The sequence below is a fragment of the Tiliqua scincoides genome, chromosome 5 (assembly GCF_035046505.1).
Source record: "Tiliqua scincoides isolate rTilSci1 chromosome 5, rTilSci1.hap2, whole genome shotgun sequence".
Lineage (NCBI taxonomy): Eukaryota > Metazoa > Chordata > Lepidosauria > Squamata > Scincidae > Tiliqua > Tiliqua scincoides.
The window spans coordinates 48,474,232-48,491,100 of NC_089825.1; the positions used below are offsets into that span (position 1 = coordinate 48,474,232).

Here is a 16,869-nt window from a genome sequence, read left to right on the forward strand (position 1 = left end):
TTTGGGAAACACTGCATATACACATTTTTCTGGGAATGAAGCCCATCGAACACAATGTGACTTACTTCTGAGTAGACATGGCTTGCACTGTTGCAGCCCAATCCTATGCATGTCTACTCAGAAGCAAGTCCCATTACAGTCAGTGGGGCTTCCTCCCAGGTAAGTGTGCATAGGATTGCAGCCGTAGTGCCTAGTCAGTGTGCCACGAGATGGTTGCTTTGGGCATCGCAGCGGGGCCTCTTGCGCTGAGCCTCCTGCAGAGGGCACTGCCCGGTCGGACGGGTCTCCAGCCGGCCTGCCAGATCCCGAGGGCGGGGGCTTGGAGGGACGCGAGGCAGGGCGTGGAGAAGAGCAGTCGCCTCTCCCAGCAGCACGAGCGTCGCGCCCCCTGCAGAAGCCTCCCTGGCAGCCCAGCGCCTCTCGCCCTGCGCCCACCCCGTCTCTGCGCATCCCGCCACGGTGAGCTTGGGGCGTGTTCGAGGGGATCGGGGGTGCAAGCGCAGAGGGAGGCCCGCTGCGGGGTGGAGAGAGGCGCTGCTTCGCTTCTGTTCAACCACAGTTTCCGGAGGGGGGGAGAACAGAAACAAGTGTTGAGCAACTGGGAGAAAAATTGCCCTTCGCCATCAAGTCTAGTACAACGCACGACTATCCCCACGGAAAGCCCACTGGAAGAAGTTCTCCTACCGGGAAAAAGAAAGTGAGGGCTTGGGGAACGACCCGCCACTGGATCAGGCGTGGGGATAGATGGACCCGCGGTATTCGTGTGGCTTGCCCCATCAGAGCCACTTGCAGGGTGGCCAGTGGAGGACAGAGTGCCTAGCCCTTTAAGCACTGTATAGAAGAAGGAATTTGGGCAGGTGGAGCTTTTAAAACCCTTACATGTTGAGCTGCACCAGCCCAAATTCCCTCTTCTATAGTATAGAGGGAAACTGTCTCACACTGTGGATCGGAACCCACTAGGTGGGTCTCCATTCATTTCAATATTTTATTTTTAATATATTAGATCATGCTACCATGGTATATGAGTGTGTTTGGGGAAATGTTACAGATCTATACTTTGAACAGACTGCTGTGTATATGCTTTCAACCGTGATAGTAAATGGAATTTACTCCTGAGTGAGTGTGGGTAGGATTGCAGCCTAGGATTTCCCTCCATTCCAAACATCTGGGAACTTCTTTTCTGCTGAACTTGAGTGAGCTTAGCTAGTCTTCAGATCCAGTGATCCTAAACCAGGCTGGGCAGGGGACACACCCACAGGCTTTCCAAGGCTAAAGTGGAGCTGGATTTGGGGAAATGCGTTGCTGTTGGCACTCCTGAAGTCCCAAAAATCCAGGGATATGGACTTTCAATGCTTGATAAGGGAATGCACTCCTGATGAGTCAAACATGCATCCAAGTGTGGATGTTGTGTAGATGGAGGTCCGTGTGTCGTTTTGGGGACAGGGTGGCTGCTTAAAAAGAGTAGTAAGGTGGAACCTTCCTAAGTAGAAGAGAGTGTACAGTGGGTGGGTGCTACATGGAGGTAGACCAGATGCTCCTGTAGATGAAAATGAGTGAGGGGTGTTAGTTAAAGGTGGGTAGAGACAACCTGGGCTTTTCTCAAAGCACTGGAAGCGGTTGCTTTGGGTAGCTTACTCTGGAGCAAACCCCAGTTCTCTAACTCCATTTGACTTTTCAGGAGAGATGACAGACTCCCCTGTGTGAAGATGCACTGGCAGTGGGTAAAGGTGTTGGTTGTAAGAAGGCCAAAATTTTTGCCTGTACCGCTTTCCCATTCTTGAATGATCTTTCTTCTCTTTTAGTTGTATAAGAAGGACAAGAGTTCAACTTTTGACATTTCAGGAGTGTATCCCCCTTTCCAACATTGAAACCCCTTATTGGTGTCTTGTTGGGACCATCCCTGACCACACCCCCTCACTTCTCTGAGTAGTAGGGTAGCTTTGCTGGCATGCATAAACAGCGGACAGTTTTGTCAAGTTCACAAGAAGGGATGTGAAAAAGGAATGCAAGCCTGTGGCTTACATCATCAAGGCAAGCACTAAAAGCTTCTTTCAGTACATCAAAAGCAGGAAATCTGCAAGGGGAGCAGTTGGATGTTTAGATAACGAATGTGATCTCATTAAGTAATTGATCAACTGATGTTGCAATCTCATAAATGCTGACATGGGAGTAAAGCTTCAATCAGATCAGTTAAATCCCGGAAGGTCGGAGAGAATATGGAGATTGCAGAGAAGCTGAATGAATTATTTGCATCTGTCTTCACTGCCAAAGACGTAAGGGAGATACCATACCCATGAACCTTCTCAGTTCCACAAACTGAGTCACCTAGAAGTGATAAAGGACAAGTTTCTGGAGTGTTTAGACAAATGAAGCATTAGACAAATCACTGGGTCCAGGTTGTACAGTGTTGGGGGTCTAAAACTATTGGGCTCTAAAGTAACTAGGAAAGAGATCTTGGGGTCATGGTGGATAGTTCATTGAAAAGTCTCCTACATATTTGGCAGCTGTGAAGAAGGGGTGTTCCCTGTCAGAGGGTCATTAGGAAAGGAATTGAGATTAACAGCCGAGTCCTATCCCCTGCTGTGCTATAGCATGCAGGCACGCTAACAAAGCATGCGCTGTGTGCTGTGGGGATGTGACCTGAACACAAACCGGAGGAAAATTAAAAAATATTTACTTACCTCCATGTAAGCCTTCAGTCCACCTGTGCATCTCCTTGGACACAGGTCAGCTGTGGGTCTGGTGTAAGTCCAAAGAGAGCCAGGGCATTCTGGGCAGGGGTTATGGGGATAGGATCCCTGAACATCTAGCATGCACAGCTTTTGCTGGATCCACCCCTTCCATCCCTCAACATGCCTCCTGGTTCCTCCTCTAAAATGCCCTGAACTTTCTTTTCCCCTCCCAGTGCCCACTCCTGCTGACAGTGTACGAGCTGGTGGATCATCCAGCCAAGTCTGGCATGCATCCTTCATGAATTTGACCAATTCCCTTTGAAAATGGCCATCACCATTTCTTGTGGCAGCAATTTTCAATAAATTAATTACACACTGATAATATGAGTATTCTTCTTTTTCAGATTTTTGTGATTTCTGATTCTTCTCATGGTATTTGCCCCATTCTTGTCCACCCCCCTTCTCCATGTTCTCACCTTGAAGTTCTGTCCCTTACAGTACACTGGGTTCTGTTATATACTAGTGCTGTGTAGTAGTAGTAGTAGTGGTGGTGGTGGTGGTGGTGGTGGTGGTGGCGGCCATTAATAACCTGTCCTTCTAGTCTTTTAGATTCTTTTTAAAGCCCTCCAAGCTAGTGGCCATCACAACATCCCATGGCCATGAATTCCGCCGACCAGTTGTGCGCTATGTGATGAAGTACCTCCCTTTGTCTATTCTCAGTCTCCCGTCAATCATTTTCATTGGATGACCCTTGTTCTCATGTTGTGTGAAAGGGAGAAAAAATTCTCTCTCCACATCATGCATAATTTTATACATCTCAATCATTCCCCCTCTTCATTGCCTCTTTTCCAAACCAAAAAGCTCCCCAAGTTGTAACCTTTCTTCATAAGGAAGGTACTGCAGCCCTCTGATCATTTTGCTTGCCCTCTTGTACACTTTTTCCAGCTTGACAATATTCAATTTGAGGTGCGGTGACCATAACCGGATGCAGTGTTCCAAATGTGACCGCACCACAGATTTGTATAGAATCATTATAAGTGGTCCTAAGGCCCAACTCTATGAGCTGTTTGTAACAGTGAATAGAGAGAGTTCTGCTATTGCAAAAGGTGCCAGCAGAAATGTTGTGCTTTTGTATTGGTGTGACAGAGCTGCTGGCAAAAAGTATCAGCAGCACCACATGCGTGCCAGACTTGGCTGGATGATTTTAAAAGGGAATTAGGCAAATTCATGGAGGATATCTGTCTAATAGTCATGATGGCTGCTGCTTTTGAATGCCAGTTGCTGGGGTGGCACTGGTGGGCTTCCCATGGTCATCTGGCTGACCATTTGACAGGATGCTAGATTGGCGGAATTCAACAGGATACTTTTGGTGTTCTCTGGAAGAAGGACAGATCTAATATAGTGGCAACAGTACAGTATTATTTCTTCAGCACTTATTGTAGATAGGTGCTGTACACAATTTTAAAATTAAAGAACAAAGTTCTTTAGCCAATCTTTCTATCTAACTCTAATCTTGTAGCTGCAGGAAATAAGCAGAACTGCTGGTGTACATGTCAAGCTGACTTCTCGCTAACCATGGTTAGCATACCTGAAACCAGCCTCAGCAACATGTGCTTCCTCATTGCAGCCCCTTTGTTCCCTGGTGTGAATTTACACCTCACTATGGTGTTAATAATTAATAACACTATGAACTGTAGTTAAAGCTAACCAGACTTTCCTTTACATTGGTATTTGAAATGATAGTTTGAAGTGTGTTTTAAATCACAAATTAAGATAAACCTGTTTGCTTTAACCATGGTTATTGTTGGTACCAATGAATTGCTTTATCTCAAGGGTGGGAGATGGTTGCTCCAATAAATGAAGGGGTTAAGGACAGGGAATATTTGTTCTTGAGACTTGCTCTCAGTTTGCTAACCATGGTTATTAACAAGCCAGCTCTATGTTTGCACAGCCCTGAAAAGTGCACATGAATCCAAAATCCACAGCGCACATGAAAGTAAGATGGATGGATGTGGGGAGTTTTGATTACGAGAAGGCTTTAATCAAGATTGGGAAAATGTTGGAATTCCTAGGAATCAGCATCCTATTTTGGAAGTCAGTTCTGCCCTTTGGTGAAACAGGCCTAGTTCATGCAATAAAATTATTTAATGACTTTGGAAAAATGTAGCAAGCCTTGGGCTTGTGCACTCCAGATTCCCCTATCTTCTTTCTTTGCATGTGATAGAAGAGATTGAAAGCTTTCACATTCATTTTTGACATTTTGAGGCTCTGTCAATAATTGTTAGATGCTTTTTCACCAGACCTGTTTTGGGTTTAAAAAAAAAAATCCTGCATCCAGACCTAGATTTTAGTTGGGTTAATCATGCAAAAACTGGATCTCTAGAATTAGTAGTCCAGAATTTTTAGTAGTGGTAGCTGTTACAGTCGTCTTGTTGAAGGTGTGCTCCATTTCAGTCCTGGAGTTTCTGTTTCCTTCAGGAAGAGGCACTCCCTTGTCTCAGGAATCTATGATCCATCTGTGTTAGGCAATCCGTGCAAAAAAAATGTCTCCGGTGCGTCACAGCCAGAAACTTCAGCCTAACTTCAGGAGAATTTTGTGGAAGAATTTCATCAGCAGATTCTGACCACTGGCAAGTAGGAGAGTTTTCATCTTGTCTCACTCTTTGTTAGGACAGATTTTGTACATGTCAGTAATGTTAATGTTAATGCCAGATAAGTAATGTTATTTAAGGTTGTAAAGCATCAGTGTTTTCCAAGTGCACTTTTCAATACTCAAATGCTTAAAAAGAACTGGCTGCTAAGTGACGGCTGCCTATCTGAGTTTGATGTGTGGCCTGTGAGACATTTTGTTTTGTGCTGCCCATGTGCAGGGTAGCCAGATTGCCCTGTTATATTCATGGGATCATGGTTAGTGCACATGCCCAGTTTCAGTGTTGTTGCCCACTTGGATAAAGGGAAGCCATTCATTCAGCCTATCGCTAGCCTAGATTGGCCTTCACTGTTTCAAAATGTTAGTGTTTTGCAGAGGATTTAATGAAGTTTGGAAGTTGGCAAGCAAAGGCGCATTTTAGTCTGCCACTGGCAAGCATCCCAATCTAACCATTGTTAAAGTGTGCAAAGCGGAGATTCCCAATTGTAGTTGGTTCAAGGGTAAAGAGCAGTGTGTGCCGCTTGGTTGAATCTCTGCTGGACTATTCTTCTTCTTGTGTGACTCTGGGTGTTGGACATTTCTAATAATCTGACGGTCTTGGACTATGTGAATAGTCCACCTTTCCATCTATTGTGAAAAACACTGTAATATGCTTGCATAAGTTAGAGATGAGGGCCAAGCGTTTTTAAAATATCTACATGGTAACTAATGCATACGCATGACCTGTGTGCATGTGAACATGGGGCATTTCTTCCCTGCTTTGTTTGCTGGCATCCAGCAAAATCCAGAGTGAAAACATGTCCTGAGATTCGCTGAAATGAATTTGACTTGACGCCCATTGTATCTATGCAGAAAGGAGACGGCTGCATTGCATTTCATTTCTGGACCATACTTATTCATCTCTAGACCATTTGACTGTCCAGTCAAATTTTTGAATTGTTATTCCCAGAGCACGAGCCATTTCAAACCAGGCTAAAAATTTCCTGAAACAATTGTTGAAGCCCTGAGTTTTTTTTTTGTTTTTTTTGGGGGGGGGAGGGATGTTGCATTTATTTTGCTTGCTTCCTGTATTGAGCATTTTGCAAACACTACATTCAGTAGGCTCTGAAGATGGTCTGGAAACTAACTGCTTATGTTGTGGGAGGGGGGCTGTTAAACCTAAGTTGGTGTAGACCTGGACTGTCCCTGCATGGGAAATCACAAGAAGCTTCATTATACGCCTCAGCACATTCTAAGGGAAGAATGGAATATATAAGCTGAAAAAATGTAAGTATTGTGATGAGTTTTTTTTCTGCGTCAGGAGGTCTAGAAATTTCCTTTTGAAAAATGAGAACTGATTCTGCTAATTCTGTCAACAACACCCTCTCATAGGATATGTATGAGAGTCTGCTTAAGAGTCTGCTTTTTGAAATATTGGGTCTTTTTTTTTTAAAGAGTGGAGTAATAAACATTTTATAAGGTTATGTATGTGGATTACTAACTATTCACATACAGGCAGGACACCACTATATCTACGGATCCGGTGTCTGCTGTTTCACTTATCTATGGATGGGGGGGGGGGACGACTCTCCATGCCTCCCACATGCCCATTACCTTTGTTTACTATAAGAACTAGGAGGGAAAGAACCTAGTAAGGGGCAATTCCCAACCCATTAAGAGCCCCATTAGGCTAATCCAAGCAGTCCATTCAGGAGCCTGCAGAGTAGGTTACGCCCATCAGCAGCCGTTTGCCTTCCTGAGCTTTTGTAAACTCACCTGGGAAGGCCAGCCCCCTTTCAATCAGGAAGGAAGGAGGGAGGAGGAGCCAGCCAGGAGTATAAAGCTAGGCCGGCCATCGCATGAGGCTCTCTCCAGACGCGTGTGGCCTCTGGGAACCAAGTGCCTCGGGAACTAAGTGCCAGGTAAGGCACGAGAGTTTAGCATCTGGGCGAGTTCAGCAGCAGGGCGAGGAGGCCAGGGCCCCAGAAACTGCCCTTCTTCTTCCCTTGAGAAGAGGGCTGCTATACAGTGTAGGGTTTATAAAAGGACCCCTAAATAAAACAACAACAACAACAACAAAAAAGCTATGCAGTCAGACAGCCAGCAGCAGGGTGGGGGCTATCCAGTGTTCTGCATCGAGTGCCACATGTATGATTATATGCCTCTGGGCCATAAGTCATGGGTGTGTCCTCGGTGCAAGGAGCTCCAGGGTCTCAGGGAATGCGTCCGCTCCCTTGAAGCCTTGGTGGCCGACCTGGAGAAGCGCAGGCAGGCAGAGGAGGACCATGGGGAGACTTCTGGGGACGATCAGGCTTCGTCCCAACCTCAGGCGTGCAGCTCCTCGGCTGCCCGGGTGGGAAGTCTCAGGACTGGAGGACGTCATCCTGGAGAGGAGGGAAACCATCCCCTAGGGAGGACCCCTTCTCCAGGGGATGGGCCCGTATCCGAACGCACTCGGGATACTCCTCGGCGGGAGGGGGGTCAGGGGCTTCTTGTAGTGGGGGATTCAATTATTAGAAACATAGAGAGGGGGGTTTGCGACGGATGTGAGGACCGCATGGTGACTTGCCTGCCTGGTGCGAAGGTTGCGGACATCACTTCTTGTCTAGACAGGCTAGTAGACAGTGCTGGGGGAGAGGTAGCAGCTGTGGTGCATGTCGGCACCAACGACGTGGGCAAGTGTAGCTGGGAGGTCCTGGAGGCCAAATTTAGGCTTTTAGGCAGGAAGCTGAAAGCCAGGACCTCAAAGGTAGCGTTCTCTGAAGTGCTACCTGTTCCACGCGCAGGGCCAGCTAGGCAGGCGGAGATCAGGGGTCTCAATGCGTGGATGAGACGGTGGTGTAGGGAGGAGGGGTTTAGATTCATTAGGCACTGGGGAACTTTTTGGGACAAGCGGGGCCTGTACAAGAGGGACGGGCTCCACTTGAACCAGAATGGAACCAGACTGCTGGTGCATAACATTAAAAAGGTGGCAGAGCAGCTTTTAAACTGATCCCTGGGGGAAGGCCGACAGGAGCCGAGGGGCATCCGGTTCGGGACTCCTCATCCCTATGGGATGAGGATGGGGAGGTTAGAGAACAACAAGACAAAGGCAGAGTAGGAGAAGAAATTGGGAAAGGTAGTGTGATGGGATGTGATAGACGGTTTGGCACAATGAGAGGATGCGGGGACAAAGGAGCAAACAAGCAGCGCATCCTGGGGCATTCTGTGTACAAATGCTTTTATGCGAATGCCCGAAGTCTACGAGCAAAGATGGGAGAACTGGAATGTCTGGTGACAAGGGAAATTATTGTCATAGTGGGCATAACGGAAACCTGGTGGAATGCGGAGAATCAGTGGGATACCGCAATCCCGGGCTATAAACTCTACAGGAGGGACAGGCAGGGGCGTGTTGGAGGTGGGGTGGCCGTTTATATTAAGGAAGGGATAGAATCCAGCAAAGTAGAGATTGAAGGTGGGTCCGACTCCACCATAGAATCTCTGTGGGTTAAATTACCAGGCTTGTGCAGCGATGTAATACTGGGGGCGTGCTATCGTCCTCCAGACCAGAAATCAGATGGGGACCTTGAAATGAGGAAACAGATCAGGGAGGTGACAAGGAGGGACAGGGTTGTAATCATGGGGGACTTCAATTATCCTCATATTGACTGGGTCAATTTGTGTTCTGGTCACGATAAGGAAACCGGATTTCTTGACGTGCTAAATGACTGTGGTTTAGAGCAGCTAGTCACGGAGCCCACCAGAGGACAGGTGACTCTGGATTTAATATTGTGCGGTACGCAGGACCTGGTTAGAGATGTAAATGTTACTGAGCCATTGGGGAACAGTGATCATGCTGCAATCCGTTTTGACATGCACGTTGGGGGAAGAATACCAGGCAAATCTCTAACAAAAACCCTTGACTTCCGACGGGCGGACTTCCCTCAAATGAGGAGGCTGGTTAGAAGGAGGTTGAAAGGGAGGGTAAAAAGAGTCCAATCTCTCCAGAGTGCATGGAGGCTGCTTAAAACAACAGTAATAGAGGCCCAGCAGAGGTGTATACCGCAAAGAAAGAAGGGTTCCACTAAATCCAGGAGGGTGCCCGCATGGCTAACCAGCCAAGTTAGAGAGGCTGTGAAGGGCAAGGAAGCTTCCTTCCGTAAATGGAAGTCTTGCCCTAATGAGGAGAATAAAAAGGAACATAAACTGTGGCAAAAGAAATGTAAGAAGGTGATACGGGAGGCCAAGCGAGACTATGAGGAACGCATGGCCAGCAACATTAAGGGGAATAATAAAAGCTTCTTCAAATATGTTAGAAGCAGGAAACCCGCCAGAGAAGCGGTTGGCCCTCTGGATGGTGAGGGAGGGAAAGGGGAGATAAAAGGAGACTTAGAGATGGCAGAGAATTTAAATGAGTTCTTTGCATCTGTCTTCACTGCAGAAGACCTCGGGCAGATACCGCTGCCCGAACGGCCCCACCTGACCGAGGAGTTAAGTCAGATAGAGGTTAAAAGAGAAGATGTTTCAGACCTCATTGATAAATTAAAGATCAATAAGTCACTGGGCCCTGATGGCATCCACCCAAGAGTTATTAAGGAATTGAAGAATGAAGTTGCAGACCTCTTGACTAAGGTATGCAACTTGTCCCTCAAAACGGCCATGGTGCCAGAAGATTGGAGGATAGCAAATGTCACGCCTATTTTTAAAAAGGGAAAGAGGGGGGACCCGGGAAACTATAGGCCGGTCAGCCTAACATCCATACCGGGTAAGATGGTGGAATGCCTCATCAAAGATAGGATCTCAAAACACATAGACGAACAGGCCTTGCTGAGGGAGAGTCAGCATGGCTTCTGTAAGGGTAAGTCTTGCCTCACGAACCTTATAGAATTCTTTGAAAAGGTCAACAGGCATGTGGATGCGGGAGAACCCGTGGACATTATATATCTGGACTTTCAGAAGGCGTTTGACACGGTCCCTCACCAAAGGCTACTGAAAAAACTCCACAGTCAGGGAATTAGAGGACAGGTCCTCTCATGGATTAAGAACTGGTTGGAGGCCAGGAAGCAAAGAGTGGGTGTCAATGGGCAATTTTCACAATGGAGAGAGGTGAAAAGCGGTGTGCCCCAAGGATCTGTCCTGGGACCGGTGCTCTTCAACCTCTTCACAAATGACCTGGAGACAGGGTTGAGCAGTGAAGTGGCTAAGTTTGCAGACGACACCAAACTTTTCCGAGTGGTGAAGACCAGAAGTGATTGTGAGGAGCTCCAGAAGGATCTCTCCAGACTGGCAGAATGGGCAGCAAAATGGCAGATGCGCTTCAATGTCAGTAAGTGTAAAGTCATGCACATTGGGGCAAAAAATCAGAACTTTAGATATAGGCTGATGGGTTCTGAGCTGTCTGTGACAGATCAGGAGAGAGATCTTGGGGTGGTGGTGGACAGGTCGATGAAAGTGTCGACCCAATGTGCGGCGGCAGTGAAGAAGGCCAATTCTATGCTTGGGATCATTAGGAAGGGTATTGAGAACAAAACGGCGAGTATTATAATGGCGTTGTACAAATCTATGGTAAGGCCACACCTGGAGTATTGTGTCCAGTTCTGGTTGCCGCATCTCAAAAAAGACATAGTGGAAATGGAAAAGGTGCAAAAGAGAACGACTAAGCTGATTACGGGGCTGGGGCACCTTCCTTATGAGGAAAGGCTACGGCGTTTGGGCCTCTTCAGCCTAGAAAAGAGACGCCTGAGGGGGGACATGATTGAGACATACAAAATTATGCAGGGGATGGACAGCGTGGATAGGGAGATGCTCTTTACACTCTCACATAATACCAGAACCAGGGGACATCCACTAAAATTGAGTGTTGGGCGGGTTAGGACAGACAAAAGAAAATATTTCTTTACTCAGCATGTGGTTGGTCTGTGGAACTCCTTGCCACAGGATGTGGTGCTGGCGTCTAGCCTAGACGCCTTTAAAAGGGGATTGGACAAGTTTCTGGAGGAAAAATCCATTATGGGGTACAAGCCATGATGTGTATGCGCAACCTCCTGATTTTAGAAATGGGTTATGTCAGAATGCCAGATGCAAGGGAGGGCACCAGGATGAGTTCTCTTGTTATCTGGTGTGCTCCCTGGGGCATTTGGTGGGCCGCTGTGAGATACAGGAAGCTGGACTAGATGGGCCTATGGCCTGATCCAGTGGGGCTGTTCTTATGTTCTTATAGTAGCACTTGCAGTGTGGTGCTTCTTGCGTAACATTCTTGCTGAACTGAAGAAGCAAGCATGCAGGCAACCAGCCTGCATGCTAGAGGGCGACTAAGGGAAAGCAGGATAGTTCCTCAGAAGCATGAAGGCTGTTTGTCTGCACTTCAGTTCAGCAAGAATGTTAAGCAAGAAGCACCCTCACTGTAAGTGCTGCTACAGTAAACGAAGGAGCTTCTAATGAGCACACAGGAGGATGCAGGGGGCCGCAAATTATGTAGTGTTCTTCCATATCCGTTGTTTCCTTATACACGGGGGGGGGGGGAATAGAACCCCTGTGGATACAGGAGGCCACCTTCATATGTAAATATATAGGACATAACAGTGGATTGGGTTGTGAGATGATATAAACCAGCACAATCTTAAGTGTGTCTACTCCAAAATAAGTCCCATTGTGTTTAGCGGGGCTTATTCCCAGGAAAGTGTGTATAGAAGAGCAAAGAAGGTTGCTAATGAACACATCTTCAAATTTTTATAGACAACAGAATGAATGGGAGTTTTCTCTTGTTTCTTCCTCTTTTCTCTTCCTGCTTTTCACAGAAAAAGGGTGGTTGACAGGAATAGCAGTTGAGACAGCATGTGAGCAATCCACATTTAACCAACGTCCCAGAACAGTGTAGGTCAGTTCAGCACTTTCTCTGGCAGGAAGAAAGGGGAAGCAGGGCACCCTTCATATTCTAGAAGAAAGAATAGTAAAAGCAACACTTAAGAACCATCCTCAGCTACGTCTTTGGTTCTGCATTTATAGCCCATCAAAACTTGGGTGACATTTCAAAGTTGTCATTTGCTTCAAGTGTCCAGATTAGTGTTGCTATTTCATATCTCCTGAATGAATGAGGATTGATCAGAGTCCTGATTCGTTTTTCCTTCCCTTCCTTGCAGAGCAATCTGTTTCCTTCCTTACCCATATACCTGCTATGAATATAAACATGCTGAATCAGACCATTGGTTCATATAGCTCAGCACTGTCTACAGTGACTAGCAGAAGCTCTCTAAGGTTGTAGGTTGAGATATTTCCCTGCTCTGCCTGAAGATGGCAGGAATTGAAGTGTGGTCCTTCTGTATGCTCTGCCAATGAGCTGCAGCCCCCTACTCTGTTCTGCTTTTGTCCTTTTATAAATTTTGTAGAACTTAATTTCCACTAGAGTAAAATAAAATTTTGGAAAATGTCAAAAACTGTCAACACTTAAAACATTTTAACTTGTATTTGGACTTCAGAATTAAGAATGCAGTTGGGGCCTCTTTATCCACAGATTCGCGACTTGCAGTTTTACCTCACTGTGGGTCCTGAACCCACAGCCCACCTGTTATCTTCCAATCACGACTAGAGCTGTGCTTCGGTTGCATTCGAAGGCCCTTCTAAGGGTTTCCTCAACTCTCTAGAGCAGGGGTGCTCAATAGGTGGATCGCGATCTACCGGTAGATCGTGAGGCAAAATGAGTAGATCGCGGAGTGCCGACCCCCCCTTTCAGGTGCCTCTGGGAGGAAACGCCAGGAGTAAGGCCCATTGTACTCAATGGGGCTTACTCCCAGGTAAGTGTGGCTTGGATTGCAGCCTCACAGCCTAATCCTAGGCATGTCTGCTCAGGAGTAAGTCCTGTTATACTCAGTGGGGCTCAAGGTACATCAACGTACATTGTACACATAAATGTTATATGTTATGATGGCGCGAACATTGTAAAAAAAAAACTCTGGTAGATCTCCGGGCCTTGCTGGGTTTCAAAGTAGCTCTCGAGCCAAAAAAAGTGTGAGCACCCCTGCTCTAGAGGTCTTCTGAGGCCTCTGGAAGGTCTGGAGCTCCAGCACAACTCCAGTCGCAATCAAAGGACATAAGTACCGCAATTCACAGATTTTATTATCCATGTATTTCAGTATCCATAGGGCAGGGGTGCTCAATAGGTGGGCCTCCTATAGGCTCAATAGGCTCAATAGGCTCCTATAGGCTCAATCGGTGGGCCTCCTGTCTCTCCAAACTGTTAATATGTCAGTTTCGTCTAGTGAGTAGACGAAACTGACATATTTAGCTGACACTAAACTGACACTGAAACTGACACTTTAGCTGCTCTTCAGGCATGCAGCAACAAAACTGACGAAACTGACTAGACTCCAGCAGGGGCTCCATACATTAAAGGGGGTGTCTGTCAGACGCTTCCTTCCCCCCTGGTAGATCTCTGGGCCTTGCTAGGTTTCAAAATAGCTCTAGAGTCAAAAAAGTGTGAGCACCCCTGCCATAGGGGGTCCAAGAACAGATCCCCCACGGACACTGACGTACCACCTGTATTGATATATCATGTTCAGCCCAGAAAAGTTCATCAAACAGTTTTTATAGCAAAATAATGCTTTGAAAAATATTCTTTCTTTGATCGGAAAGTCACCAAAGAGGGGGGAAAAAAAAAAAAAGCAAAGGAGACACCAGCAAACAGCTGGTGGGAGGAATGCTTTGTTGGGATGAACTGGGACAGTTGCTCTCTTCTTGCTAAATAGAAGGTAACTAGCCCTTTAATGGTGCCTCTTTACTCAGTTAGTAGGGGTATCATTCCAAATTAGAGAATTGTAGCCCAATCCTAACAGGACTGCCCCTACCGCAATACAACAGCACTGAAACGGCCACCACTGTATCCCACATGGGTCGGGAGGCAACCAGAGGTCTCCTCTAGGTAAGGGAACATTAGTACCCTTACCCTGTGTCTAGCCCCAGCATCCTCTGTAGGTCTGCTCAAATCTGGACCAGCCCATTCACTGGTGCAGAACCAAGTACCCCTTTGTAGGGCTTTCAGGCCTGGGACAAGGGATACAATCCAGCCTCTGTCGCTCTCCTCATCTCCTCCTGGGCCCGAACCACCCACCGCCCCACCCTCCTCTGCCCAGTTTTGCCAGCTCCTTGCTGGGTCCTGCGCTCACCCCATCCAGTGGCCGGTTCCTCTCCCCTTCCAGTGCGAGAGGCCAGCACCCACCCACACAGGCATCAGTACCAGTGGCAGCTACCAAAGTGCTTTATGGTACTTTTGCCACAGCTGTCTCCTGGGCAGTGTGCACAAGACTGCACTGCAGGAGAGCAAGATCAGGCTGTTAGACTTCTTGACCAATCTCATCATCCCTTTAAAGGACTTTCCTGACTGGTGAGCATTTACTCCCTGACTTTGGAAGTGAATGGTAGAGATATGTGAGATTTAAGTTATGCCTGTGAAGTGTGTAGGAATATTTCACCTGCGCAGAAACAGTTTAATCAACTCTGACTTGAAGTGGCTGCACCCCTTTGAACTGTACCACTCATTGCAGTGATTTTCAGCCTTTTTCATCTCATGGCACACTGAGAAGGGCACTAAAATTATCAAGGCACACCATCAGATTTTTTACAATTGACAAGGCACACCATGCTGCCAGTGGGGGGCTCACATCCCCACTGGCCCTACTAATAAATGACCTTCCCCCACATTCCAGTGGCACACCTATGGACCACACCAGTGTGCCACGGCACAGTGGTTGGAAATGGCTGACTTATTGCAACGTTTGATTGACAAGGCATTTAAAACAGTTCTGAGTGCTGAGTTTGCATTATTGTGCAGTGAGCTTCCTCAGATGAATGAGTCAGTAACAATCAGGTAGCTAAGCCCTGTGGGTAACATGAAGATGTATGTGATCTCTAGCTGAGAACACCTAGAGCCCATCCTATCCATATCTACTCAGAAGTAAATTCCATAGTAGTCAACGGGGCTTACTTCCAGGTAAATGTGGATAGGATTGCAGCCTTAGGGCACAATCCTAACCAGGTCTACTCAGATGTAAGTCCTATTTTGTTTAGTGGGGCTTACTGTCAGGAAAGTGTGGTACGATTGCAGCCTTAATCCTGCAAGTGTTAGATGATTTGCTTTACTTACATATTATGATTTAGGATTCTGTATTTAGGTTTCTGCATTTTAGGTTTCAGCCTTATCTTGAGATTGGGAATGTGTGTCTTCCAGCCTTTTCTGCCCAGCCAGTCATATGAGTTCCAAATTTAATGTTGACATGCTCACATTCTTTTGCAGTCTTTCCCAAACAACAACTGTAGTGGAAGTAGCTATTTGCACCTGCCTGCTCCTGCCACCACTGTCTCCTCTGCCATCCCTGCGACAACTTCCTCCCCTCCCCCCTGCCTTCCTCTACCTAGCACAGGAAGTGTGGCAAGCAGAGGAAAACAAGCAGATTGTCCTCCTCTCCCCCAAAAATCCTCTTCAGCTGTCTCTCCTCCCTGGCAGGGCAGGAGAAGTATTGGAAATGGAAACCGGTGATGGAGGTGGCACTGACAACAGGGTCTTCAAAGAGGACAGCAATAGCGCTAGATGAATGCCTGGCCCTGCCTCTACTGGCACTTGAAGTTTGGGGATTGCTGCTGCAGTACCACCAAAATACAGGTGTACCCCGGTACCCATGGATTCTGCATCTGCAGTTGCAGCTATCCATGATACATTCTGGGATGACTTTGGGTGAAGGGAGGAGCCTTGTGCAACCAGGAAGAGGTTGCAAGCAGCTCAAAAAGCTGCCTGCAGCCCTCTAAATGCATCCGTTTCAGTGCCTGAGGGCAGGAAAAGCTATTTTTGGTTCATGTTTTTACTTTCCTTACATTTTTAAAGTGTGTCCCTCATATCTGCTGACTGGCTGTATCAGAGGAGGTGGGTCTGGAATGGAACCCCTGAAGATACGGGGATGTGCCTGTATCTCTTTCATAAGAACTATGTGACTCAACCTGACATCTGGATAACTTCATCCTGACTTCACAGTTTAATTGACATTTGATGGTCTGTTATCTTCACAGCTCTGGCAAGGTGGAAGAACATAATCATGCTTCCAGCTTGAAATCTGCACCCAACATGACTTTATGCTCCGCCTGTGCAGCTGCCCAAAGATGAATGTGAAAGGAAAAGCCTGTTGCTGTCATCATGATGGAAGGTCAGCCAGCCAGCAGTGCAGCAATGATAGAACCTGCAGCTTCAGGAGCCAGCCGGCCATCCTTTGTGAACTTGCTGAAAGTCCACCGAGAGCTGCTGGTCAGCAAAGTCCGCAACACCCAGTGCCTAATTGACAACTTGATTAAGAATGAATATTTCTCGACGGAGGATGCAGAGATTGCTGCTCAGTATCCCACACAAGCAGACAAGGTACTAGCTTGTGTTCCAACCAAGCACATTGAGAGCTGAGGCAGGGTAGTGGTTTGGAGACGGAACTATGTTCCACGAAACATCCTGTTCAAACACCCCACCACCTTAATTTGTCATCCATGCAAGTAATTTAGATGAGACCCACTTCAGCCCTTTTCAGGGTGCTTTATTTAGGAGGACCATCTCTGGAAGGC

General features: G+C 47.0%; 1 protein-coding gene across 2 annotated transcripts in view; it reads left to right on the forward strand.

The window, feature by feature from the left end:
- Positions 1-369: 369 nt before the first annotated feature.
- Positions 370-16,869, forward strand: part of NOD1 (nucleotide binding oligomerization domain containing 1) — a 52,944-nt gene continuing 36,444 nt past the window's right edge. For both annotated transcript variants that reach the window (XR_010794531.1, XM_066628161.1), the window contains exons 1-2: positions 370-459; positions 16,333-16,675. Coding sequence is in view for 1 of the 2 variants with exons in the window: in XM_066628161.1 (XP_066484258.1) it covers positions 16,457-16,675 (219 nt within the window). In the remaining variant the exon portion in view is untranslated. The remainder of the gene's footprint in view (positions 460-16,332; positions 16,676-16,869) is intronic.